The 26,076-nt window shown below is 43.8% G+C and overlaps 2 protein-coding genes across 5 annotated transcripts in view; one reads left to right on the top strand and one right to left on the bottom strand.

The window, feature by feature from the left end:
* Nucleotides 1-26,076, top strand: part of HECW2 (HECT, C2 and WW domain containing E3 ubiquitin protein ligase 2) — a 1,154,081-nt gene that overhangs the window by 746,967 nt on the left and 381,038 nt on the right. The gene's annotated exons all lie outside the window — the stretch shown is intronic.
* Nucleotides 12,329-26,076, bottom strand: part of LOC144822660 (uncharacterized) — a 422,286-nt gene continuing 408,538 nt past the window's right edge. Inside the window, exon 3 of the mRNA XM_078680425.1 lies at nt 12,329-12,626. Coding sequence (XP_078536551.1) covers nt 12,392-12,626 — 235 coding nt within the window. The 3' untranslated portion in view covers nt 12,329-12,391. The remainder of the gene's footprint in view (nt 12,627-26,076) is intronic.

Raw genomic sequence — 26,076 nt, 5'->3', positions numbered from 1 at the left:
GTTCATTGGTGGCACCTTTAAGCGAGGATAAGACAGGTTTAAAGTCAGGATGTCGAGAGCTAGTAAAGGATTTTGATTCTTAGTTGGAAATAGTGCACATGGAGCTAATATTAGCATATGTAAGTACAGCCTGGGAGGATTGAGGGCTCCCTGGGCCACTGGGTGTAAAGCCTTCTGAGAATGTTTCTTAGTACTAAGCATAGTAAAAATCTCTGAAAAATTGCTTGGATACTGAGGTAGTCTTAGCCATTGGTAACGGCACGGGTGTCATTTGATCGAAATGAAGCACATAAAATCCACAACAATGTAACATCTCAAACCATGATATTCAATAATATATTTTTTAATTTTTGGGTGTGAGAGAGATTTTAGGAGTGGTTAAACCTCCTTTCTATTTTTTTCAGGCTTTCATCTTGTGACTTCCTTGCTCCCTCCTACCAAACACTATTAGTTTTACAACATCACGGTTTTTACTGTCCCTTCCTTTCTCAAGTTTATCATTATGCCTCTTGTGGCACGATTGTGCCCTCTTGCCCTTTCACTTAAGAATGGAAATCATGCATTTTTTTCGTTTTGATGCTGAAAGGCATTCAGGTTTTATCAACTCGAAAAAACGACTGTATGGCAATAGACATTATGCCTCAGTTTCTGTTTCCTATTATTTTCTATGACATGATTGGCTACTAAAGGCACTGGATTTTGTATAGGAAGGAATGTTTTCTGAGTGATGGAGAGCAGGGGAGTGACGCATTTGGCGTTTTTCCAACGATAACACATTTTTAAATGGGGTACTTCAATGAGATTTGAGCGCAGCTAGTAATTCCTTTGAGTGAGTGGAACTCAAGAGCGTGTAAGAGTAAATGTAATGGTATTAACATAAGAGTCAGGAACTAATGTTTCCTTGTATTGTGTGCATATATATTGCATATTCAAAGAAAGGTCATGTGGATAAGTGCTGTAAGCTTTGCAAAAGGAAATCTATTCGTGCAATCGGATTATAAAAAAAATATATTCTAAATCAGAAACGTCATTCTTAACTGAACAAGTGGTACTTAATCTTAGCACCGCACCATGTTTTGAAACTGCCAGTGTTTTGCAATATATAATTTTTACAAGATAAGCTAGCAATGCATAATGCACATAGTTTTCTATGTATTGGCTAGGATTAAAAACGAAGAAGTTTATCGTGTGATCACCTCCACTAGTTTCAACACGGTTCTTTGAGAATTGGATTATATGGTTAGAGTCCAAACCAACACCCACTCAAACACATCAGAAGAGCAAAGCAGAATAGAGGAAACCTGTGGGCTAAATGTGTGCCCCCCCCAATCCAATCTACGTGGTTTGTTCCAAATATCTATATATTTTTGGATTTATAGATGACTTAATTTAGCGATCCGCTGTCCTGGCTTCAGGAGTAGTGCCATCCGTTCCCCTCTTGCTGTGGTGCTAGCACTGACACTGAGAGGCCACACATTATGAATGAGCAACACATTGAAACTCTCTTTAGATGTACAAGTGAACCTGTCCAGCTACATAAATGGAAATTATGTGCTCGTGCAGCAGGGTAACTTTTCTCCCATGAGAAATGATGTCCATGGTTTATGTTTCCACCATGGTTTAGGCTTCCACGTTACAAGCTCACAGCTATGCCGTAGCCCGTTGCATGCAAAGAAAAGTAAAAACATGACCATAAAATATCATCTAAGTCAACACTTGAATGAGTGAGGAGCATGCAATTAGGTTGGAACCCTCTGTCTCTCAAACCATCATTAATAACCATCAATAGAGAGGGTCATCCTTGCTTTCTAAATCCCGTTTTCATCCGCGAGATTGTTATGTGGCCCAACATATATATCATCAGAGTGCAAGATCATCACTCAGGTAAATCAGTGTAATCAAAACACCTTATAGGATATATTGTTGGGTCTAGTAATCAGAAAGGAGAATGGACACTTGTAGCTGTGAGACCAATGGTTGTGATTGAACACCCTCATAAACACTGGTGGGTAATTGCGGTGTATCTCTGTTTTCCGCCCCACACTCAGCGTTATGGCATAGTCATCGAGTGTTCAATAACGTGCTGTATGCCTGCCTTGCCCAAGGCAACCTCTGGTCTGAATAGCAGTGTCTAGAAATTCGAGAGACACCTCCAGAGGGAAGGTAAAGGAAAGTGGTAAATGAGAAAAAGAAAAACTTTGTGCTCTTATTAAAAAACAATATTTCTCCTAATAGAAAATTTTTAATGAGAACAGGAGATGTATTGTTAGATAAAATTGTTGGATACCTTGGTCAATCAGGTTACTAGATTGCCCAGTATCGTTTAGTTAATGGTCGACATGTTTCAGCTCTCTATGGCCCAGCCGGGTCTGTAGAGCTTTCGTCAGGACAAAACAATATAAAATACTCACACCATTTGTGTAGTTATCGGTATAGTGTGTACCACTAGTCAACACTTTGTTAAGAACGTTATTGGGGTTCCTAAAGGCAAAAGAACATACATAGAAAAGATATCATCTTTGTTGTTAATATTCTAAAACAACAACAATATATGGTCTATTCAGTTTTTAATTGCAAAACTAACTTCATAATACGCTTCTGTTCAGGCATATTAAGCGTTAAAAAAGGAGGAACAACATGTAGGGACATACTGGGATTCAGCTATTATTGGGGCGATGTGTGTTATCGTTTAGCTATTGTGTCGGGCGTCAAGCAAACATACGATGTAAGATGTAGCTGACAGTCCATACACTATAACTCGGGACGTGGAAGCAGCATTGTGTACATTGGTCAAAAGGTTACTATACATTGCCTAGCGAGTTGATAGCAACTACAAAATTACTCGACATATTTGCGAAAAAATGTGATCATTACAATACGGTGCACCCGCTAGGTACATGTATACCATGCAATATCGAAAGTATCAACCTATGATTGAGGGGGCATTGCTAAATCACGTGGTGTTTTACCAAAGCAAGTCAAAAGAGTCGGCGTTTTTTTATTTTAAAAAAGAGATTACCTTGACCCAGATGCTTGCTATCTTCCTCAGGGCGCGTGGAAAGGCAATATTTCCGAGCTGTGAATGAGTAACAACATAATTTCTCACTTGCGGATCACTTACTTTGTGATGTTGTGGAGAGAAGTCAATCGTGACCTCCATTCTTACCCGCATGTTACAGTATTCCCGATGTCTAGTGCTGGCTCTGCCCCAGGGTAGGCGGAGGCCGTTTCCTTTTCCTCTTTTGAAGTTACAAGAAAATAAGAGGAAGTAGAAAGAGGACTAGAGTTGTGTTAGGTCTGCACAGAGAAAGGACTACGTAAAACAGCGTCACCGTAGTGTTTATAATTACTGTTATTAAATACTTCATTACTGTCTCCACTGTACATGGTGTGTTAAAATCTATTTTAATTAAATTACAGTGGGTATTCATGTGTGTGGTATTCATATCGTAATCTAACTGGAACATAAGATAGCGATATACTGACACAGCCGTGTGCATCAAGTTGTCTTATTGTATAGACTACATCATGGTGTCTTATTGTATATTATTGTGAGAACTGATGCCACGGTATATCATCATTTAAACCTGTGATATGGGTTTGGAGGCGGTTCACCCACCTCTGTTCCTTTTCGAAAAGTATTTTCTCAGCGTTCAGCGCTTTAATATTTAACATCTCTAGTACTGTCCATCTCAATTCTTCACAGGTGTGACCTACTTCTACAAAGTGACTGCACAGTTTGGTAGTATTTTTCTTAAGCCTGATGTTGCTTTTGTGCTCTCCTATTCTTAACTTGACTTTTCTGCAAGTCATGCCCACATACTTCTTCTGGCATGGACAGCTCACTAGGTATACTACATGGGTCGAATTACAGTTTATGTGCTGTCTTTGGGTCCTCAGAAGCGTTTCTGTCAATTGTATTGTCTTGGTAGTGTCCGTGAGTTTGCACACTACACAGGTTCCACAGGGGTAGTGTCGAGTGATTGGCAGCATGTTGATATTTCTGTCCATTGTGATCACTGTTCTTTTTTGTGGCCGTGTGTGTACTAAAGTGTCTTTAAAGTTCTTTGTACGTTTGTTGGCAAACCTCGGTTTTGGCCAATTGAACTTGCCCGATATAATCATTCCCCAGTTTTTCTTGACAAGTTTTTGGACCTCATAGGTTGCTGGGCAATAGGTTGTCACACATGTAGTTAGGTCCTTTATAGGTTCTTTGTGGTGGCTCTGAAGGAGGCATTCTCTATGCTGGAATCTTGCTCGTTTTTGGCATTTGGAAGCAGTAGCGGCCGTGTAGTCTCTCGCTCGTAGTTTTTGACTGAGTTCTTGCGCTTGTATTTTGTAATCGCTGTTTTTGCTGCAATTACGTTTTAACCTAAGAAATTGGCTGTAGGGGAGGTTATCCCGCAACGGCTTGGGGTGGTAGCTCTTGTAGGACAGTAAACTGTTTTTGGCTGTAGGTTTCGTGAAAGTTTTCCCTTGTTCAGAGAAGATGGGCCTGACTGAATTCATACACTGGCTGAATGGAAGGGACAGATGGCTGAAATTTACTTTCACCTCAAATAACCAACGAATAGATTTCTTAGACCTGACCATCTTCTCTGAACAAGGGAAATTAGAAACGAAAACTTTCACGAAACCTACAGCCAAAAACAGTTTACTGTCCTACAAGAGCTACCACCCCAAGCCGTTGCAGGATAACCTCCCCTACAGCCAATTTCTTAGGTTAAAACGTAATTGCAGCAAAAACAGCGATTACAAAATACAAGCGCAAGAACTCAGTCAAAAACTACGAGCGAGAGACTACACGGCCGCTACTGTTTCCAAATGCCAAAAACGAGCAAGATTCCAGCATAGAGAATGCCTCCTTCAGAGCCACCACAAAGAACCTATAAAGGACCTAACTACATGTGTGACAACTTATTGCCCAGCAACCTATGAGGTCCAAAAACTTGTCAAGAAAAACTGGGGAATGATTATATCGGGCAAGTTCAATTGGCCAAAACCGAGGTTTGCCAACAAACGTACAAAGAACTTTAAAGACACTTTAGTACACACACGGCCACAAAAAAGAACAGTGATCACAATGGACAGAAATATCAACATGCTGCCAATCACTGGACACTACCCCTGTGGAACCTGTGTAGTGTGCAAACTCACGGACACTACCAAGACAATACAATTGACAGAAACGCTTCTGTGGACCCAAAGACAGCACACAAACTGTAATTCGACCCATGTAGTATACCTAGTGAGCTGTCCATGCCAGAAGAAGTATGTGGGCATGACTTGCAGAAAAGTCAAGTTAAGAATAGGAGAGCACAAAAGCAACATCAGGCTTAAGAAAAATACTACCAAACTGTGCAGTCACTTTGTAGAAGTAGGTCACACCTGTGAAGAATTGAGATGGACAGTACTAGAGATGTTAAATAATAAAGCGCTGAACGCTGAGAAAATACTTTTCGAAAAGGAACAGAGGTGGGTGAACCGCCTCCAAACCCATATCACAGGTTTAATTGATGATATACCGTGGCATCAGTTCTCACATTAATATACAATAAGACACCATGATGTAGTCTATACAATAAGACAACTTGATGCACACAGCTGTGTCAGTATATCGCTATCTTATGTTCCAGTTAGATTACAATATGAATACCACACACATGAATACCCACTGTAATATACTTAAAATAGATTTTAACACACCATGTACAGTGGAGACAGTAATAAAGTATTTAATAACAGTAATTATAAACACTACGGTGACGCTATTTTACGTAGTCCTTTCTCTGTGCAGACCTAACACAACTCTAGTCCTCTTTCTACTTCCTCTTATTTTCTTGTAACTTCAAAAGAGGAAAAGGAAACGGCCTCCGCCTACCCAGGGGCAGAGTCAGCACTAGACGTCGGGAATACTGTAACATGCGGGTAAGAATGGCGGTCACGATTGACTTCTCTCCACAACATCACAAAGTAATGTTAATGTTATGTTAAAAGGGTGCTTCTATAGCGCCCGGCTACTCCGAGGAGTGTCCCGGCGCTGTTGGAGCCTCACAAGTCGAGGAAAAGAGCAGAAGAAAAACCAGGCAGTGTAGGTCCAGAGAAAAGACCAGAGATGAAAGAGATTTATTGCTGAAACAACCAGGTTTTCAAGTCCTTCCTGAATGTCAGGAGATGGGAACAGGACCTGAGCGCAAGAGGAAGATCGTTCCACAGTTGGGGCGCCAGATGTTTAAAGGCGCGGCCGCCGATGCGAGCTCGATGAATCCTAGGGGTGACTGCCCTAGCTTGAGACGACGAGCGAAGGGATCTCGATGGAAGATAAAACGTGATCCACTTTCGAAGGTAGCGGGCGCCAAGACCATGCAGGGCTTTAAAGGCGATGGTCAAGGCCTTGAAAGCGATCCGCTTCTTAACAGGCAGCCAGTGGAGGGTTCTGAGGAGCTCCGTCGCTCTGGCCCTTCTGTTAAGGCCAAAGATGGCTCGGGCTGCCGAATTCTGTACTATCTGCAAACGCGATATAAGATAGTCCGGGAGGCCAAGGTACAGAATGTTGGCGTAGTCCAGGCGAGAGCCAATCAGGGCCTGCACAGTGGTCCTTCTGTGTTCGATGGATAGGAGGGGCAGAAACTTTCTCAGCATCTTTAAGATCGCGAAGCATCTACCGGCCAGGCCGACACTTGTCCCTTAAGAGAGAGGCAGTTGTCGACCTGGATACCCAGATTCCTCGCCGACCCTGAGTCACTGTCAGGTGGAAACATAGCGGCCGGCCACCACTCCTTCCACCTGGGATCGGCCGGGCAGCCGAAGAAGAGGACCTCCGACTTTTCGGAATTGCACTTGAGGCAGTGTCGGTTGAACCAGTCAAACACCGCCCCGAGGCAGTCCCGTATAGAAGTTCCGTCAAAGTCGTGGTCCTTATCACAGGTGAACAGGAGCTGTGTATCGTCAGCGTACGATACGATCTGGGCCCCAAAACCCTCCGCGAGTGCCGCCAAAGGGGTCATGTAAATGTTAAAGAGTGAAGGGCTCAAGATTGAGCCCTGCGGAACTCCGACCTCCAGAGGTGGCATCGCGGCGGAAAAAGGTGGGGCCCAGATAGTTTGTTGACGGTTAGAGAGGAAAGAACGGAACCAGTTGAACACCGTCCCTCTCAAACCCACCTCCCAGAGTCTTGCAAGGAGGAGGTTGTGGGGGACGGTGTAGAAGGCCGCAGAGAGATCAATCATCACCAACATGACTTTCCCTCCCTTAGCCAAGGTGGACTTAATCACTTCGGTGACCTCGAGCAGAGCAGTTTCAGTGCTCAGGTTAGAGCGAAAGCCTGACTGGGATGTGTGAAGAATATCATTGGCCTCAAGAAAGTGGGACAAAGCAGTGTGGACATGCTTTTCAACCACTTTCGCGAGGGCAGGCAAAAGGGAGATGGGTCGGTAATTGGCGTGCAAGTCCGGATTCAGATTGGATTTCTTTAATAGTGGTAGGATCAGCGCATGTTTCCAAGGCTGGGGGACTTCCCCTGTGCTCAGTGAGAGGTTGAGGATCGGGTTGATGAGATGGTTGAGGGTGGGGGCTAGTTGGGCGAGGGTTTTGGCAGGGCAAGGGTCCCGGGGAGAACCAGATTTCAGCTTAATTAGAAGGTCCAGTGACGTCTGCAAAGACATATCCGGGAAGTTACAGAGGGAAGGTTCTGACGTAGGAGATGACGGAACCAGAGAAACGGGAGAGGAAGTATGAATCATGTTGGGGACATCAAAGGATAGCTGGATATTTTTTATTTTGTCAGCAAAGAAGGCAGCCAGCTTAGTAATCCAGGATTCGGAGTGCATGATTTTGGGGTTCGTCCAGGAGGGGGAAATAAAGTCCTTGACAATCCTAAAAATTTCTTTACAGGAGTTTGTGGCCTCCTCAATACGGCTGGCCAGATATAATTTTTTATTGGCAATGATGTCGCGATGGTAGTCTCTAATCTGAGATCTGTATGAATCCTTGCAGCTGGCGTCGTAGTGTTGGCGCCACTTCCTTTCGGCTATTTTGCACTGCCGGCGTTTGTCTGCCAGGGCCGAAGAGAACCAGGGGGCAGAGGATTTTACCAAAGATGTCTTGGCGGGTGTAGGAGGGGCAAGGTCAGAGAAGCGTTGGGTCAGCCAGCCCTGTAGGAGGTCGAGGTCCATATTCAGCGAGCCAGATAGCCTGCAAGGATGGATCTCAAGCTCCCTCAGTATCATTGCTGGTGAGACTCGGTGAAAGGCTCTAGAGGACAGCACCTTGTCCCTATGTCCACAATCAGAGTTCTTTATAAAGGAAGGGATTTTAAATTCTGCCAGGTAATGGTCAGACCAGAGGACCGGGGCAAGGGCCGTGACGGTTGAAAAGACTTGATCTAATATATGACCTTTAAAATGGGTGGGGGACTGGAGGTAGGGGACCAATCCTAAGGATAAAGTGATGTCATTGAGCTTAATACTATGAGGGTCATCTGATTTATCTAAATGAAAATTAAAGTCGCCAAGGAGCAAGCAATGGTTCGATCTCAGGCCTAGAGAGGAAATCATAGAGTGGAGATCTTCAAAGAAGGTGCCTATAGGGCCAGGAGGCCTATAGACCAGCAGTCCTATACAGGACTGCTGGGGGGATAGAGATAGGGAGAAGGCCAGTGTTTCGCTCCCATGGATTTTGTCAGAAGGAAGGATAGTACAGGCGGTATGTTTATTAATGATGAGAGCTACTCCACCCCCCTTCCCGCTGGCTCTATCTGCCCTATAAATCACGTGGCTCAGGGGGATGGCGGTGGCTATATCCGGACCGGAGCCCTCTCCCAGCCAGGTCTCTGTCAAAAACAGGCAGTCAGCTTTCGAATCTGTAAGGAGATTGGAAATATCAAGCGCGTGCTTGGCTAGAGATCTAGTATTCAGCAGCAGGCAGCTGGTGCTGACGGAAGGGGGGGGTGAGGGAGGCAATCCGACTTAGGTCCGGTAACCAGCCACAACCCGGGCATCTGATATTGGAGCGTGAAGGTTTAGGAAACACTTTAGTGCAGGAAGTGGGTGGGGAGTAAAGGGAGATAAGGGCGTCTTTGGAGTAGGTTAGCATCTTACTTGCAGGACGCCCGGATGCCTCCGGGACGCTGACGGGCGCAGACGGGCTTTCCTTCGGCGCTCCTTAGGCGCCTCCGCAGCGCGCGTCCGCTGCGCGGAGGGAAGTGAACTTAGTTTTAAGGCGGAGCTGGCCGTCCGTGGCAGGACTGCGCCACTAGACTGCCGCCCGACTGTCTGCCTACCCCAAATATGGCCGCCACCAAAACGCGCATCTGCGGGTCCCGAGGAAAACCCCTAGCAGCCAGCTGAGCCGTCAGGAGGCTGGGGAGACCGCAGGCAGGGCAGCGCGGCGCCAACAGAGAAGGTGGCAGAGGTAGGGGGAAAGCGGAACAATTTTAAAATAAACTCAGGTCACCCGGCTTTCCGCCTCAGGTGCCTGCCCAGAGAGTGATGTGCAAAGTACAAAGGGAAGGATAAAAGAACACAGGGCTATTAGTCAGCCAAGAATATTCATCAATAGTAAAAACAGTCACAACACGATTAAGGCATAAGTGATCCGCAAGTGAGAAATTATGTTGTTACTCATTCACAGCTCGGAAATATTGCCTTTCCACGCGCCCTGAGGAAGATAGCAAGCATCTGGGTCAAGGTAATCTCTTTTTTAAAATAAAAAAACGCCGACTCTTTTGACTTGCTTTGGTAAAACACCACGTGATTTAGCAATGCCCCCTCAATCATAGGTTGATACTTTCGATATTGCATGGTATACATGTACCTAGCGGGTGCACCGTATTGTAATGATCACATTTTTTCGCAAATATGTCGAGTAATTTTGTAGTTGCTATCAACTCGCTAGGCAATGTATAGTAACCCTTTGACCAATGTACACAATGCTGCTTCCACGTCCCGAGTTATAGTGTATGGACTGTCAGCTACATCTTACATCGTATGATTGCTTGACGCCCGACACAATAGCTAAACGATAACACACATCGCCCCAATAATAGCTGAATCCCAGTATGTCCCTACATGTTGTTCCTCCTTTTTTAACGCTTAATATGCCTGAACAGAAGCGTATTATGAAGTTAGTTTTGCAATTAAAAACTGAATAGACCATATATTGTTGTTGTTTTAGAATATTAACAGCAGAGATTATATCTTTTCTATGTATGTTCTTTTGCCTTTAGGAACCCCAATAACGTTCTTAACAAAGTGTTGACTAGTGGTACACACTATATCGATAACTACACAAATGGTGTGAGTATTATATATTGTTTCGTCCTGACGAAAGCTCTACAGACCCGGCTGGGCCATAGAGAGCTGAAACATGTCGACCATTAACTAAACGATACTGGGCAATCTAGTAACCTGATTGACCAAGGTATCCAACAATTTTATCTAACAATACATCTCCTGTTCTCATTAAAAATTTTCTATTAGGAGAAATATTGTTTTTTAATAAGAGCACAAAGTTTTTCTTTTTCTCATTTACCACTTTCCTTTACCTACCCTCTGGAGGTGTCTCTCGAATTTCTAGACACTGCTATTCAGACCAGAGGTTGCCTTGGGCAAGGCAGGCATACAGCACGTTATTGAACACTCGATGACTATGCCATAACGCTGAGTGTGGGGCGGAAAACAGAGATACACCGCAATTAACCACCAGTGTTTATGAGGGTGTTCAATCACAACCATTGGTCTCACAGCTACAAGTGTCCATTCTCATTTCTGATTACTAGACTTTGCAATGGGGAACTGAATGGACTTCAAATCCTCCTCCCTACTATTTGATTATATATTGTTGGGTCCTCACCCACATATTATCCACAATCTGGTGGTAGTCATTGGTTTAGTGATTTTATGTAATTTGGCCTGAAAAGCATAAAAATTCAGAAATAGAAATAATCCTTTTTTGAGTTTTCAAGTTAAGGAGAAATAGTGGTAATTTTTCAGCCAGGGTGAGTGTGTTAAGTTATCGCTCCTTCAGGCGTTGAGAGAAACGTAGTTAAAATAGATAAATGCCCATGGCCGATTGTTTGTCCCTACTAATGCTTTAAAGAAATCCGTGACAAAAACGGGATCACAACTGGCCTGGTAATGTCTACCCCTGCTATCTGGTTCTGAGTGGGCCTATTTTTACCACAGTCTAGGCAACTTATGCCCCTTCTGTTAATTATGGATGCCAGCTCAATGGGTTATTTTTTTGGAGTGACATTAGAGAGTAGTGGAAGTTCTTATTTTTCTTCAGAAGCTTATTTAGTGCCATTACTAAGGGGAGGCCTGAAGGCTTTTTTTGTTTGTACTTTTCTATTGACTAAAATTAGACATTGTGGCCTTGGTATTTTATTTGATCTCGTTTTCCTCCACCATACTTTTATTCACTATTTGTTTCAATATTTGCTACATTTTTTTTACAATTTTATTGGTTTATGTAAACATGGTTATTGTTGATCCAGCATTACTGGCTGACTGGGATGCACCAAAGCCAGACAGAACTCCCCATGTAGATAGGATGAGGATGATACACTTGTCAGATAACCTGTGCTCACTCTTTACTAGCTTGGCACAGATCAGTCAGGCTTATCCTCAGGGTCAAAGTGTAAAGTATTGGCACAGAAGTGCCCTCGCAACACACTGAGTACATATCAAAAAGACTACACACTGTATGTTTAAAACACTGGTCTTTGTATTACACACACATTTAAATCAAAATGACATACACTTTGGATATGTGCTTTACAGTTATATACAATTGTCGAACTCTTCTATTAGCAGCAGAACAGCATAAACATATATATATACCCGTGATAGGAATTCACTTGTTCCATTTTTCCTTCAGCCTCGAAAGCGATATAAACCCATGTGCATAGTTTCCAGAGGTATTCACCATCCAAGCTAGCCCTCCCATATCAAAACAATTGTACATATATGCAGGCTTGTTCAGAGGTATTCCACTTTCCATCTATTACATTAGCATCAAACACAACATTTCCAAATATCGCATACCCATACAATTTGTAATGGTCAAGAAATCACAGGTTTTGACCACACCTCAAGACCCTGTCCCTCAGCCACTCAAATTACAACAGCCAACGATACACGTTTCACCCGCTGGAGACACTTTGATTAGGTCATCAGCACCACCTAAAGTGGAAGGAAACAGTTACTTGGTTTCGTTCATCCATATTAGGCCATCAAGGCACCTAGCGGCGCCTTCACAAGTGCAGGAACAGTATCCCCCTGTAGGCAATAGACTGTGACACCGAAAGCTGGCACACTTCTAGGTTGGTGAAATGTTTCCTCCGAGGCAGAGGTGTGAGCCGCAGTTGCTTCAGGCAGCAAGCCGTGGGTGCTCACAAGGCACAGTGAAACCCCTTGGGTCCAGTCACGATGTTACCAAGAACAGAGTACGTTGGGACGTGGGTCTGGGGAGAGGAAACCAGCGACCTCAGACTGAGCCAAGACTGTAATTTCAGACATTGTTGTCCTCCCGATCTGGAGGTTGTAGACAGACCAGGCTTCGACTCAGGTCCTGCAGACTCATCAAACGTCCCCCAGACCCTCTTCGGACACGACACACTGTAGAAGCTGAAATAGAAATAATAAGGAATAATACAATAACACAAGTCTCTGTCAGCACAACTGTTAGCAAGATTTATTGCAGAACAACAAATAATGCAAAATTATGTGCAGTACGGAGACAGACAATATAAGTACTGAATGCCCAAAGATGTGACATTGGTGACAGCTTTTATAGGGCAAAACCACAAAGGATGCGGCATCATCACATACGTAGCACAAATTAAGCCCTAGTCATTTGACCAATTAGCAAGGGTCTGAAACAGTCGTATACCATGTAAGGTCTGTACCATACTGTTGCTGACCACGTGACCCAAGTGGGCAGCTTCGGGGACTTTCCACTGTAATGTAAGATATAAGTCTGGTGCTTTTCCAGTTAATAATTGCAACATAATAGAAAGGACCAGACATATTGCAAAATGTGCTATGCTGAAATGGCTGTGTCTACGTGAGCATCTTCCCTGTTATGTATTATACTTGATCAAACCTTGTGTTACAAAACCTGTGTCTCTGAAGCAAATGGAAAAGTACAAGCATTTGTGCACTGCTTTTTATGTCAACTTAGCAGGGCCTAAAAGCTTACAGCATTTGGTATCATACAAGAAAGATGGCTTCTACATTGCTCCATCTGATACCAAATCACTATCTTCTAACCCCTCACCTCCTTGCAGGCCATTGAGGATCGGTATTTCAATGTCTTTTTCAAATATTATTATCAGCGCAGTCACTATTATCCCTGGGACTGGTATCAATATTGCTCCTAACACTGATGGCTATTTTCAGTCCATTCTTCTGAACTTGGCATTGTTCCTTTCTTTCACTTGTTCAGTTAATGTCTTTGATTAGACCAGATCCGATCTCTTCTACTGCATAAATCACACAATCCAAAATGTCAAGTCGTATGTCTGGGATATCTTGTGCTGTTGTTCGATGTCCAAAAGTGGGGGACGAGATGTCTTGCAAGATTAGGTCTCTTAACGCACTCAATAGCGGATGATTTGGCACAGTTAGTTCCAGCACACTATTTAATTTTATTCCAGGACACATTAACCTTATATGAATTACTAGTTGTGACTCTTCTACCCTCACATGTATAGATCTAAGCCTTCCAGATCTTGTTGCTGGCATTTGTCCTAATTGTGGTCTACTTAGGTCGTTGCATACCCTTAAGCAAGTGTTCAATTAAGTTCTTTCATGTTCCAAAGCCTTGTCCTTGATATCTAACTAGCGGGTGATGCACCACTATGTGCCTAATTGGAGCATCACCAGCAACTCTAACTAGCGAGCTCTGCACCTCCTAGGGGTCTATTCGTGCAGACGCCAGTTAACCATTTAGAAGAAAATGTTGGTGCCTTGATGGTGTACTGTCAGAGGTTACTAGCACATGACTGTTGGCATTCTCTTGGAAGGCAGACAGATGTCTTTGGAGGAGGAGTGATACTTAGAGGCCAGGACTTATCGTGCGCAGTAGGTGACTGCTACTGGTGTCTTCTGTCTTCTGTTGGAGGCCTAGCCTGCCCCGAACAGGTATCTGCCTCTTATTTCCCGTTGGTCTTGTCTTGCGTGGTGGATCGAAGGTTGTACCTGAGAGGAGCCTCAGATGTCAATGGTGGTGCTGGTCGAGCTAATTATATGCTGTCTGGCCCTTCTTCTTTCTTGGCGTGCAAGCGGTGAATCCAGCATGTCAGCCCTTGGCATTTGACTGCTGTTGCTCTAGTCAGGATGATCTGGTGTGGTCCCTTCCACCTTGGCTGGAGGCAGTGCCGTCGGGTGTGGGCCATTACCCAGATCCAATCACCAGGCTGCAGGTCATGTGGCGTTGGAGTTGCTGCTTCTAGAAGAGCCTGCAGAACCTGGCGGTGAAGATAACGTAAGGTCTCTGTTAATTTCTTGCAATAACATAAAAGCATGTCATCTGTTATTGATAGTGGAGCTGTGGACATATGGCCAACAATGTTCATAGGGCGGCCAAATACTATTTAGTGGGGGGCTGAGCTTTGTTACCCTATCTGGCGTGCTTCTCATTGCCAGCAGGGCTAGTGGTAGTGCATCTACCCATGAAAGTTCAGTTGATGCGCACATTTTTCCAATCTTATTCTTCAACACCCCGTTCTTCCTCTCCACCACACACGCTGTAATTTCTGTGTGACCTCAAGCCCCTTTCATAGTTCCCCTATCACATGGGAGATGAACGCAGGGTCATTATCTGAGCTTAGGAGGGATGGAATTCCAAATCGCGGAATGAGTTCTTTCAGAAGGCATTTGGCCCCATTCTGTGCATCACAATTCTTGGTCGGATACTCTTCTGTCCACTTGCTGAACATACACACTATTACCAAAACATATTTGTACATGTGAGTGAGGGGCATGTCCATGAAGTCCATCTGGAGGCTTTCAAATTGTCCGTGGGGAAGTGGGAAATGACCAAGTGCATTTGGTGTGTCCTTTACAGTATTGTATTGTGCACAAACAGTGCATTGTCTGCAAAGTCTTTCTGCTATTTGGCGGAACTTGGAGTTTTACCAACATAGGGAAAATAGTCTGATCATGCCATCTCGGCCAAAATGTGAGGGACCTTGAAAAAGGTGTGTGATGGAAGGAAGCATTGCTGAAGGCAGGCATATCTTCCCATTGGGCCCTGTCCATAACCCCTCCTTTTGTTTGCACACATCCTCCTTTGGCCCATTCCTTTTTTTCATCCTCCTCTACCTTCCTCTGAATATTTATTGGGTCAGAGTGTAATGAGTCACTGTTATCTTTAGTGTTCTTCTCGCTGCTTGCTGCTTGTTATTTGTACCATTTCTAACTTGCAACTTGTCAGTGCTATTCTCTTTTCTTCCCCATCAATAAATGTGTTGCACTTCGATACATACTCCTTTGATGATGTGTGCACTGTAAATTTTATTATAGCCACTTTGGATGATCTTAGCAATGCTTGGAGGTGGTCACTTATCAACTGTACATGTTGTATTTGTTGGCCTGTGGATGTGAGGAATCCCCTCATGGAGAGAGAGGGGGAGAGACAATATTTTAATAAACACAGACGGTCATTATTAATGCCAGACCAAATTAGGGGCCAAGTTATGAAATAAGGTGCACCCACATCCTTTGATTATGTGCAAATATATAACTGTTGTTAATTCACAAGACTTTACAGAAGTAGGCCAAGAAATATTACTCCTAGAAAATATTTGTGAACTGCATTTAAGCATGAGCAAATATGTAGGTGTAGAGTTGCTCATGCGAAAATCTGAGTGTTTGCAAGTTCCCTTTTCCTCCATCCACTTTTACCCAACCTCGGAAGAAGTATTATGTCTGCCATTTTCAGGAGTAAAAAATCCAACCTGTTTCAGCATGGGAACATTTTTAGAGAAGAGCAGGTGAAAACCCTTAAAACATGCAAGTTAGTAATTTTGCACATACTCAAAACGGCATTTCAGCCCAGTAACTGTTTCTTACAATTACCTTCAGCCCCTGTATGTAGATCTGCGGAACGTGGCAGCATAAGGTAATAGTTAGTATTCAAACCCTACTATGGAAGGAGCCCTGGCATAATCAGAAATGGTATTTTAGAGATCTTATACAATGATATTGCTGCCATAATTTGTCACCGCATGACATCGCACAAAAGGGACAAGTGGTTTTTGTTACAGGGCCCCTATTCGCAAACACCCCTAAAGACTGCACTTGTTTATTAAAAGACATATTAAATGTGTGCACATTATATCCTTGAAACATAATTCGAAGCACAGTTATTCAACGCACACTATTCTTCTGCATTGGCATATACTCATTACTAAAGATCAATGAATAAACATAATATTACTACTCTTTGTCCAATCCTTTGTAGCCCCTGGTGAATGCACTGCTTTAAAAAGCATTTTAGTACATTCACCTTACAATATAAATCGCTATATTTCATGCAACTCTGAGGAACCTAGAAATGAAAAACATTAATATACACTGTTTAAGAATTTTGCAGTGAGCCTGTGTTGTTACTGAAGCATGAACCAGAATTAGAGCTATAAAGTGCAGACTAGCACAGGTTTCCGGTTGCAAGCTTGGGACCCTCAGGCTCAGCAAACTTCCCCAGCACTCATTGAACTCCTCATGCTACAGCACCCTAGGTGGGCCACTGATCTTTATGAACACACTCCTCTACACAGTGTGTGTGATTACTGCATACGTCAGGACGGTCCTTGTCCCAACCGACGAGAACTTCCACTCGCACCCTCTAAATTCAGTCCAGTCTGCCATCCTACTGTGGGAGGCTTGATCAATATATTTAGTGGGGCCAGGACCCTGCTACTTGGAATGCAGCTGCCAATTCCACCCCCTCTTATCCATACTAATTCCACTCCATCTTATCCGTCCCACAAAGCCCCTCAGAGTCAGAGGTCTGGAGTTTCCCTTGAGTGTCCCTCGTGTATGGCCGTCTTTCAGGAATGCACAGATGTGGCTGTCCCCCAGCACCCAGATGTGGATTGGAGACAGGCTGATTGGCACACAGTGAGCCAGGAGCATAGAAATGCCCACTTTCCCAAAATGGCATTTTCACATTACTAATGTCAAATCCACTCTCACCACCAGAGAGGTTTTGCCATTACTAATCTGTCGATATTAAACACCATACTTCTACTTTTCTGCACGTAGGAAATACTGCTCAATATCCTTTCCACAGATCCCTTGTGTTAATCAATGTGAGAAGCAGGCCTCACAGTACCGAACACACCATCCGGTGTTGTTCACTACTAGGGCATGTAGCATACACATGCACATGTCTTACACCTTCCCTACACTACACCCCGCCACCAAGGAGTGCTCAGATGTAGCAAAAGATATGCAGAACTTTGGCAAATAGCTTGTAAATAACAAGCTGAGTAACAGTAACCTACACACTCAGGCCCGTCATGGTAAACCTGTGCTACGTTTGAAGAGCTACCTCCGTGGGTGGCACAATCTGTGCTGCAGACCCAAGGAGTAGCATTTGTGGTATATACCCTAGGTATATGTCTTACAACTGGACAAGGGACTTACAGCTAACTCGAATCAGCCAATCATGTGTACACCAATCAACAGTATGTATGTGAGAAGCACAGCACTTAGACACAGAATGACAGTGTCAAAGCACTCAAAGAAAGTGGTCAGGCTAGTATATATATATATATATATATATATATATATATATATATATATATATATATATATATATAAATTCAAACACTCCTTCTTTAAGAAGATCACGGGGGACACAGCGGGATTCTTGGCAGATTCTCTTTATTCAGAACAATCGGCATGACCGGTTTCGGCTTGTGCCTTCATCAAGATGCCGTAGTTCGTACACAGTGTAAGCTCCCTCCAATATATAGTTCAAGCTCCTCCTACCAAGTGGCGGCGGGCTCACCTGCAGGAGATTGTCTCTGCTCGCCTTTGTATTCGGGACTACCAGTCCCAGAGTGCTGCGTGCTGACGATCCATATGCAGTAGTGGGGCTTCACTTATTATATATATATATTAGAGCTCCGCAGTTCCAAAAACCAACAGGAATCAGCACTCATAGCAGGTTAAACTTGATTTTCAGTTTATTGCGCAAAAATTCAAACAAACAGACGCGTTTCAGCCCTTGCCTTCGTCAGTGTCAGCTGGCGACGGCAAGGCGGAAGTTAAAATAAGGCATAACCATTGAAATGAAAAACGGACAGTTTCCCTCAATTCATGAGCGCCATCTTTAAATGGTAAATTACTCAGATTAGTAGAAGAATCATAATAAGGCAATGTTCATACCGGTCAACAAGTAATAAACATCAAGCAGATCAACAAAAATTGATTAATCTGATAATAACAATTTCGCCCTGGATGGGCTAATTCTTTGGGGTTCTCAAGTTAAGAAAACGGAATTTCGTAAAGTCAACCTATTTCGCATTGCACTGGTTTCCTATATTCCTGTTGGTAAAGAAGGTTTACAAAGAGCTAATTGTATTTAATTAAAATTCATAACGGCCTGAATGGCCCACTAAGTGAACTGTAAATCATATATTTCCATAATCCCTACACCACACTGTTAAATTAGCTCTATAACATTCAAGTCATCATAATCCAGCTACCAACAACATTTCTTAAATTATTCATGAAGACAAATACATTCTCAGGCAGTGACACTACTCAACCCATTTGCTGTCAATTTCAGTTACTTATAGGTTTGATAACAGTTCCTCCCCTGCATTGAGACCTCCAGGTGACTTGGTTTGGAGGTCTACGATGTATCGCGACTCCAACCGTCTAAGCTTCCGTTTCAGGTCCCCTCCTCTTATGTCTTGTGGGACACAGTCCAAACTAAAGAAGCTAAGTAGGGTCCTATCACTATTGTGATGAGAGGCGAAATGTCGGGCCATAGGATAACTCTCATCCTGGTTCACAATGGCCCGTTGGTGCTCCAAGACTCTTAGTTTTACTGCCTTAATAGTGCTCCCCACGTACCGAAGTCCGCAGGGGCATGTTAGACAGTAAACCACAAATGTAGTTGAGCAAGTGATATACTTGCTGATCTTTATCTTGGAGTTCTTGTGCGGCACATGATAGGCAAGTACCCTCTGGCTGTTGCTACATGCCTTGCATTTTCCACATGGGTATGACCCATGCATGGCATGAAGATCTCCTCTAGGTCTTTCTTTTGATAGGTGGCTTGTGACCAGCCTGTCCTTCAATGATCTTGTTTTTCTAAATGTTATCATTGGGTGTTTTTGTAAATCTTTACCTATTACGGGATCAGATTTAAGAATTCCCCAGTTTTTGGACATAATGGCTCGGACTCTATTCGCTGCCACCGAATAGTTTGTTATCAATCTAATGATGCCACTGCCACCTTTAGTTGTTTCGATCCTTTTATCAGACAACAGGGATTTCCTATCAATTGTTTTCGCCTTCTCTTCAGCTTGTTGGAGTGTTGTACCAGAGTAACCGCGTGATTTGAAGCGTTTCACGCTTCTATGCGCGGCCTCCGTAAAATCTTTCTCCAGGGAACTGTTGCGCTTTATCCTCAGCAGTTCCCCCTAGGGGATACTCTTAACTAGGGAGGCTGGATGGCTGCTTCGTCCATGTAGGACGGAATTTCCTGCCGTCTCTTTTCTAAAGAGAGCGGTTTGGATAGTGCCAGAGTCAACGAAAACTCTCAAGTCTAGGAAGCTAACCTCTTTCTTGCTCATGTGGTACGTAAATTGCAGATTCAGATTGTTTTGGTTGAGGACCCTTATGTATTCCATTGCCGAAGACTCCGCCCTCTCCAAATAAGAAAAAGGTCGTCGATATAGGAGCTCAACTGAGCTACCCATGGGGCCAAAAAGAAGTCAATAAATTTCGACATCTTCTCGGTCAGTCCACCAATGGATGACACAATTGGTCTCCCTGGTGGTTGTGTGGCATCCTTATGTATTTTTGGGAGGTGGTAAAAAATAGGTAGTCTCGGCTGTTTATTCTGCAAGAATAGGTATTCCTCCCTTCCAAGTATTCCCTTCCTATACCAGTTTTCAATGAGGGAATGATATTTATGTATGCTTTCATGATATTCCTGTTCCGTTGCTGGTACGTAGTTGTCGCGGTCCTGTAGTTGACGTAGGGCTTCTTTACAATAGTTTTCACGACTCTGGATAACCACGTTTCCGCCTTTATCCGAAGGCTTTATCACTATTGAGTCATCTTGCTCGAGATTGGAGATAGCTTCTCTCTGTTTAAATGAGAGATTCCACTTGATACTCCCTTTCTGGGATTCTTCCAATTTGGACAACTCTTGCAAGTCGTGGCTAACTGCTTCCGAGAAAACATCCACTGCATCAGTCAGTGTTTGGGGTAGAAAGCGAGAGGTCGGCTTGAAGGCACTGTATTCGCCTATTTGGGTTATGCCTTTAGATGTGCCTCTCCCGACTACATCCATCGGTGAGACACTCTGGGAACCACTTTCCTCTAGCAAGTCCTCCAGTACAGCCATACTCTCAAGATCACTGATGCTCATCTCAGTAGGATCCAGTTGGGTTGTGCCATCCACCCTTGGAAAAACAGGAGTTTCTTCTCTGAGTGCCTTCTGTTTAAAATACTTCCAGAGCTTGAGTTTCCGGACAAATAGAAACAAGTCTATGTGAGTTTGCGCATATTCATAGCGGCCCGTTGGGCAGAATGTAAGCCCCAATTTTAGAACACTCTCTTCGTTTACTGTGAGGTTTCGGTGAGTGAGGTTGATTACATTCAAATCCTCTGTTAGTTCTTCTTGGTCCTGACCTGCCGGTTCCTCAACCTTCTGGTGCCTCTCCCTCTGTCTCCTCCCTCCGCGCCTTGTGATGCGTCTCCGCTTGCGTTTGTAGGTTGGTCCGGGGGGCGCTTTTTTCCATCCCTCAGCCAGATCTGGCGGATTAGGTCGCATTCCTCGCGAAAAGAAGGAGGCTCGCATCTTGGCCCGGTTTCTTGGCCACCACTTGTTCTCTCTTCCTCCGACTGCTCCGCGCTTGTGACTTCAGATTCTGAGGTCTTTCTTGATACCTGCGGTCTTTGTCGCCTTGCCCTCAGATCCCGGCATGGTGCGTCGTACTTGCGTGCGAATGTTAATATCCTTCCTTGCTCGTAGTCGCGAGCGTCGCGTTCAAACTTCTGTTGTTTCCTCAGTTGGATCTTTTTCTCATAGCCAGTTAGTCTTTTTTTCATAGACTCTTTTTCTGTGTCTAATTGCCCCTGATCCGTCAATTCCACGATCTCTTTTTCCAGTGTATCGATGTCCTGTAGTGCCTTCTCTCTATCTTTCCAAGCAAACTTGATAAGAAGTATCAGCATGCCTTCTGAGGAGTGTGCTGTAAATTCAGCCCACTGGCTAAGTAGTTCAGGATCCGGATTTTCGTAAGCTGGAATTGTATAAATGCGGAGACCGCGTGGGACCCGCTTTACCTCCACATAGTGTTGCAGTGAGGTCGCCTCCCACCACTTCCTAGTTTCCCGCTCATATAATCTTTCGAGCTGGTAGTATTTACTTTTAAGCACAGATTGGGCTGTGCCAGTTGTCTGTGTGGCGTCCCGTGCCATTATATATATAATCACATCAGTGGTTAGCCAAGAGGGACAAAAGCAAAAAGTCAAGGGAAAGCACTCTAAAAAGGGCCATTTCCAACAGTTATTATTTCGTTAACCGTATTACTGTTTGCTCATTCAATTTTTACCCCCCACCTAAGAAACCACAAATAGTTTTTAGGGCTAGGCTGACTGCTCCTGCCAAGCCATGAAAGGTGTAAGCAAAGGTAGCTCTTATAGAAAGCTGTTTGTCATTGTGATCCCATCTGTTTGGGTAATGTAAGAGCTCGGTCACAGATCACATCTAGACTGTGGCTTCATGCAACTTAAAACTCTGCAATTGATGGTTAAATTTTTCTTTCTCAAATTCATGTGATCGATCAAAGCCAAAAATGCAAGTTGATGTAAAACTGAACTAAAGATTTATGACAGAACTAGGCCTGTATCAGCAAAGTTAACCTTCTCAAAGAACATTTGACAGTGAACCACTTGACATATCACAGGGAACCCATTTTCTGATTAGATAACCCTGTAGCACATTCCAACTAGTAGGCAGATGTTATTACGAAGTGATTTTAAATATTTTGGAGAATGTTTCTGTGAAGCACCTGAGCGGCCATCCAACCAAAAGAGATTTTTATACATACTCAATATCTTAGTAAAGTTATCTGCTGTGTTCTGTCCTGAGCACACACACCGAGATGATGGACGGAGCGCTAAAACGTTTCAAACATTTACCCTCAGTCACTATTAGATCTGGGTTGAATCCATCACTGTTTTTTAGCTCATTTTTCCACCCCAGTTTAGACCCAGCTATATGCAAATCAGTCTTGACCCTGTTCCTCATGCGAACAGTCCAGCACAAACTGCCAAGCCAGGTCTTCCTTGGACCGGAAACAAGCATCCTGGGACCAGTTTTGGGGTAACACCGCTCATCAACCAGGTGCAATCCAGGTGCAAAGAGAGCAAGGGACCCACCTTTGGGCGTACCCGCCCAACTTAGGGCGAACAAAGCAAACACAAGGAGATGAAACAAGGCACTGAAGCTTTTTAGGCACTCACACCCAGTCACTATTAGAACTGGGTTGAATCCATCAGTGTTCTTTAGCTCACTTCGCCACCTCAGTTCAGACCCGGCCATGTTCCTCATGGAACTAATGTTCCTGTTCCTCATGTCCTTCCTAAAGATTGATGATGGATTAAACCCAGATCTGTGACTGGGGGTGAGTGTGTGAAAAGTGTCGGCGCTCCATCCATCATCTCCTTGTGTTTGCTGTGTTCCGTCCTGAAGCATAGGCTCTAGAGTTCTCACCTCAGGTAATTTACCAATTTGGAAAATCCCTCCAGAATCAAAAGAAACCCTATGCCTTTAAGACTAAGAAACCAGTGGTTTCATTTTACTAATTTAACCTAGGTATCAATTAAAATTTGAACTTACTCAGAAAATTTGCTAAATCACAACAATGTGGCTATTTTGAAAAATACACTAATTCTATTCTACCATTGTTATGCACTTTCATATTCAAAATTTACCAACAATGAGCCATCAACACTGTACAAAAAAGTTACTAAAAGATATGTTGTCCTCTATACCACTTCCAGGAGATCAGTTTAGTTGCATTTCTAATTGTGTTGTTAGGGGGATATTTACTATACACGTCTCATTCATTCCAGTCATACTTCTTAACACCAAACTGTTCTTATGTCGCATTATGCTTATCCCCAGCCATATGATTTTTCAGCTTAGTCAACAGAAATATATTACCCACCACAAAGCTGAATTTTGATGATTAATGTATATTTATAGGCAATAAGTATGTCCGTTACGTTTTTAATAACCTAGCCTTGACCTTTCTATATTTTTTTTAAATGAATGAATACATGAATACTATTTTATATAGTGCCAGCTACTACCCCAAGGAATGTCCTGAGGCTGTAACAGGGATCTAACAGAGGAACCTAGAGAAGGTGGAGTAAACAGTTATGGAAGCTGAAATAGTTGTGTTTTAAGATGTGTCTTGTAACTTTTTACTTTTGGTGGGTCGCGGGGGAAACATGGCGGCAGTGAGCTGAGCTGCCGCGGTGCTCCGAGCTTGAGCTCCCACTGAGGGCCGTTTATCAAGCACTTCGGTCACTAGAGATGTAACTTCGGAGATCGCACTGCCGGCTGATATTGGAAATGATTTTTATGACTCTTGAAGGGGCCTCGGCGTAACATATACGCTTGTTTGTTTTTCTCCGCGTTTCGCAGTAAGGACGCCATCTGTCTTCCTTCTCTATGTGTTTAGAGGGGGCGTGTTTGTTTGTACCTGAAGGCCAGCAGTCGCTGCTGCTGATGAGTCTTCCAAAACCGCCGAAATTGCCATCGGGTCTGCGGCTTTGGTCCCTGGCCGCCCTGGAGCTTAGAAGAGGTAGACGGCTCCGAAGTCTTCACCACGATGTCCATAGCCTCACTGCAGGATCCCCGGTTACTGGAAGAGTCTTGGCAACAACGAAGGTGGTAAAGGTACCATCGCTGCGGTGGCCGGATGAGTTTACCAACAACGCAAATCAGACTGGTGAGGTTATTGTTTCTTCTGTTTTAGCGTCGCCACCTCTACCATCTTTGCCTGTGAGAAGGAGAGGTAAGCGTGGGCCTAAAAGAAAAGACGTTAGAGAGGTTGGAAATTCTGACACCGTTGCTGCTTCAGGCTTAAACATTAAAGCAGTTCCCCCGAGACCAAACCTAAGTGCGAGTCCCGACCTGAGTGCTGTAAAAAAGAAAACCTCCACATTTCTGTGCGCAGAGGTCAAAGCAAAATGTACAAAAACTGGTAAGGCAGCTGATGGTCTTAACATAGCTGTTAATCTTGGGTCTAAGATTACACCATCCCTTCGGTCATACTTTAAAGTTGTACCACAAGTGTTAGATCTTTCAGAGGATCGTGTTACAGCTGTATCTGGTCCCTTGGTTCCCCCCTTCTCTTTCGTGGATCTTGACCCACCCTTTCCACAACTTAAGACTCCCCTATCCAGTATTATGGAAGTACTACCTTCTGTGGACGAAGCTGAGGCGGCAGAAGGGGGTGGACTGTAATTAGATCTTGTCCCCGCAATGTTACACTCACAATCAGCCTCACAGATACCTCTGATGTTGGAGAAATTAGGTGAGGTAGATGGTGAGACACCAAGCGGGATTGCTACAGAAGTGGTGGTCGGAGGAAGGGCTACAATGGCCACAGGGCCTACAAGGAGAGATACTACAGGGAAGTATGGCTATGCTTCCCAGCACTATTACAGAAGGTGGCAATATTGGCTCAATGGCCGCCTCCCTACAACTCATGTTTTCTTTCCTGTCTACCGACATTAAAAAAGGCCTTGACGCGTCTACGGCAAATCAGTTGGAGATTAGAAATTTCAGTGAATCCCTTGAGAATAAGATTGATGGCCTCACTTCCAGAACAGTTGGACTGGAAGAAACTGTGGCCGGTCTTTCTTTGCACTTAGACCAGGCCAAGGAGGATATCACTAAGCTCAAAAGAGAAGACCTTATGTTATCCGAAAGGATGGAAGTGTTGGAAAACAATGCGAGGCACAGCAATATTCGCATTCTTATGTTCCTGAGGGGAGCGAGGGGTCTGATATCAAACAATATGTTATCTCACTCTTAAGGGATTCATTAAGTCTTGACCAATCAGAGGAGGAATTAGCTGTCGATATCCAGCGTATCCATAGGGACCCTTTTAGAAAGAACCCCCAAAGCGCCAGACCCAGAAAGATCCTTGTAAACTTTCATACGTATACCCTTGAGGAATCTATTCTTAACCTAGCCTTGAGGCAGAAATCTTTGTCTGGGAAGGGGTTTAACTTTCAGATCAGGTCAGACCTATCTAGGGTTACCTTAGACAAACAGTGGGAGTTTGGGAGACGGCTAGATGCATTTAGACACCTAGGGGTGACTGCACAACTTATGTTTCCCGCCGCGCTGAAAAGAATGCATAATAACAAGATGTATAATATTAGATTGGTTCCGGCAGCAGACGAGTTGTTATTGGCCCTGGGGAATGACAAGGGGCCTTCCGGCTAGATACAAACTATAGGTTACTAGTATTTCCTGAAGCTTTTCTAGGTGCAAATTCCTTGTGCAAGTTCCTTCTATTTTTCAAATGTTCCTGTCCCAAAAAAAAAAAAAAAGGGAAATAAGGAGTGTAAGGTAAAAACAAAGGGGAAAAAAAGTATATAATACATTTAAATAAGTCACACGGAAATAGCGGTATAATTGGGGATGGGTGAGCTGCCTCCACACATAAATTCTTGCTTTTTTCGCTTCAAATACCTAGCCAGGGGGCGTATCCAACTACTAGTATACCCTCATTTTACTCTGCTATCTCTAGTTTTTAGGTCGAGCGTAGCGATGGACCTTTTGTTAGCGTGT

This window comes from Lissotriton helveticus, chromosome 3_1, assembly GCF_964261635.1.
Source record: "Lissotriton helveticus chromosome 3_1, aLisHel1.1, whole genome shotgun sequence".
Lineage (NCBI taxonomy): Eukaryota > Metazoa > Chordata > Amphibia > Caudata > Salamandridae > Lissotriton > Lissotriton helveticus.
The sequence above is the reverse complement of the archived record's forward strand: the minus strand, read 5'-3'. Positions and strand labels throughout refer to the sequence as shown.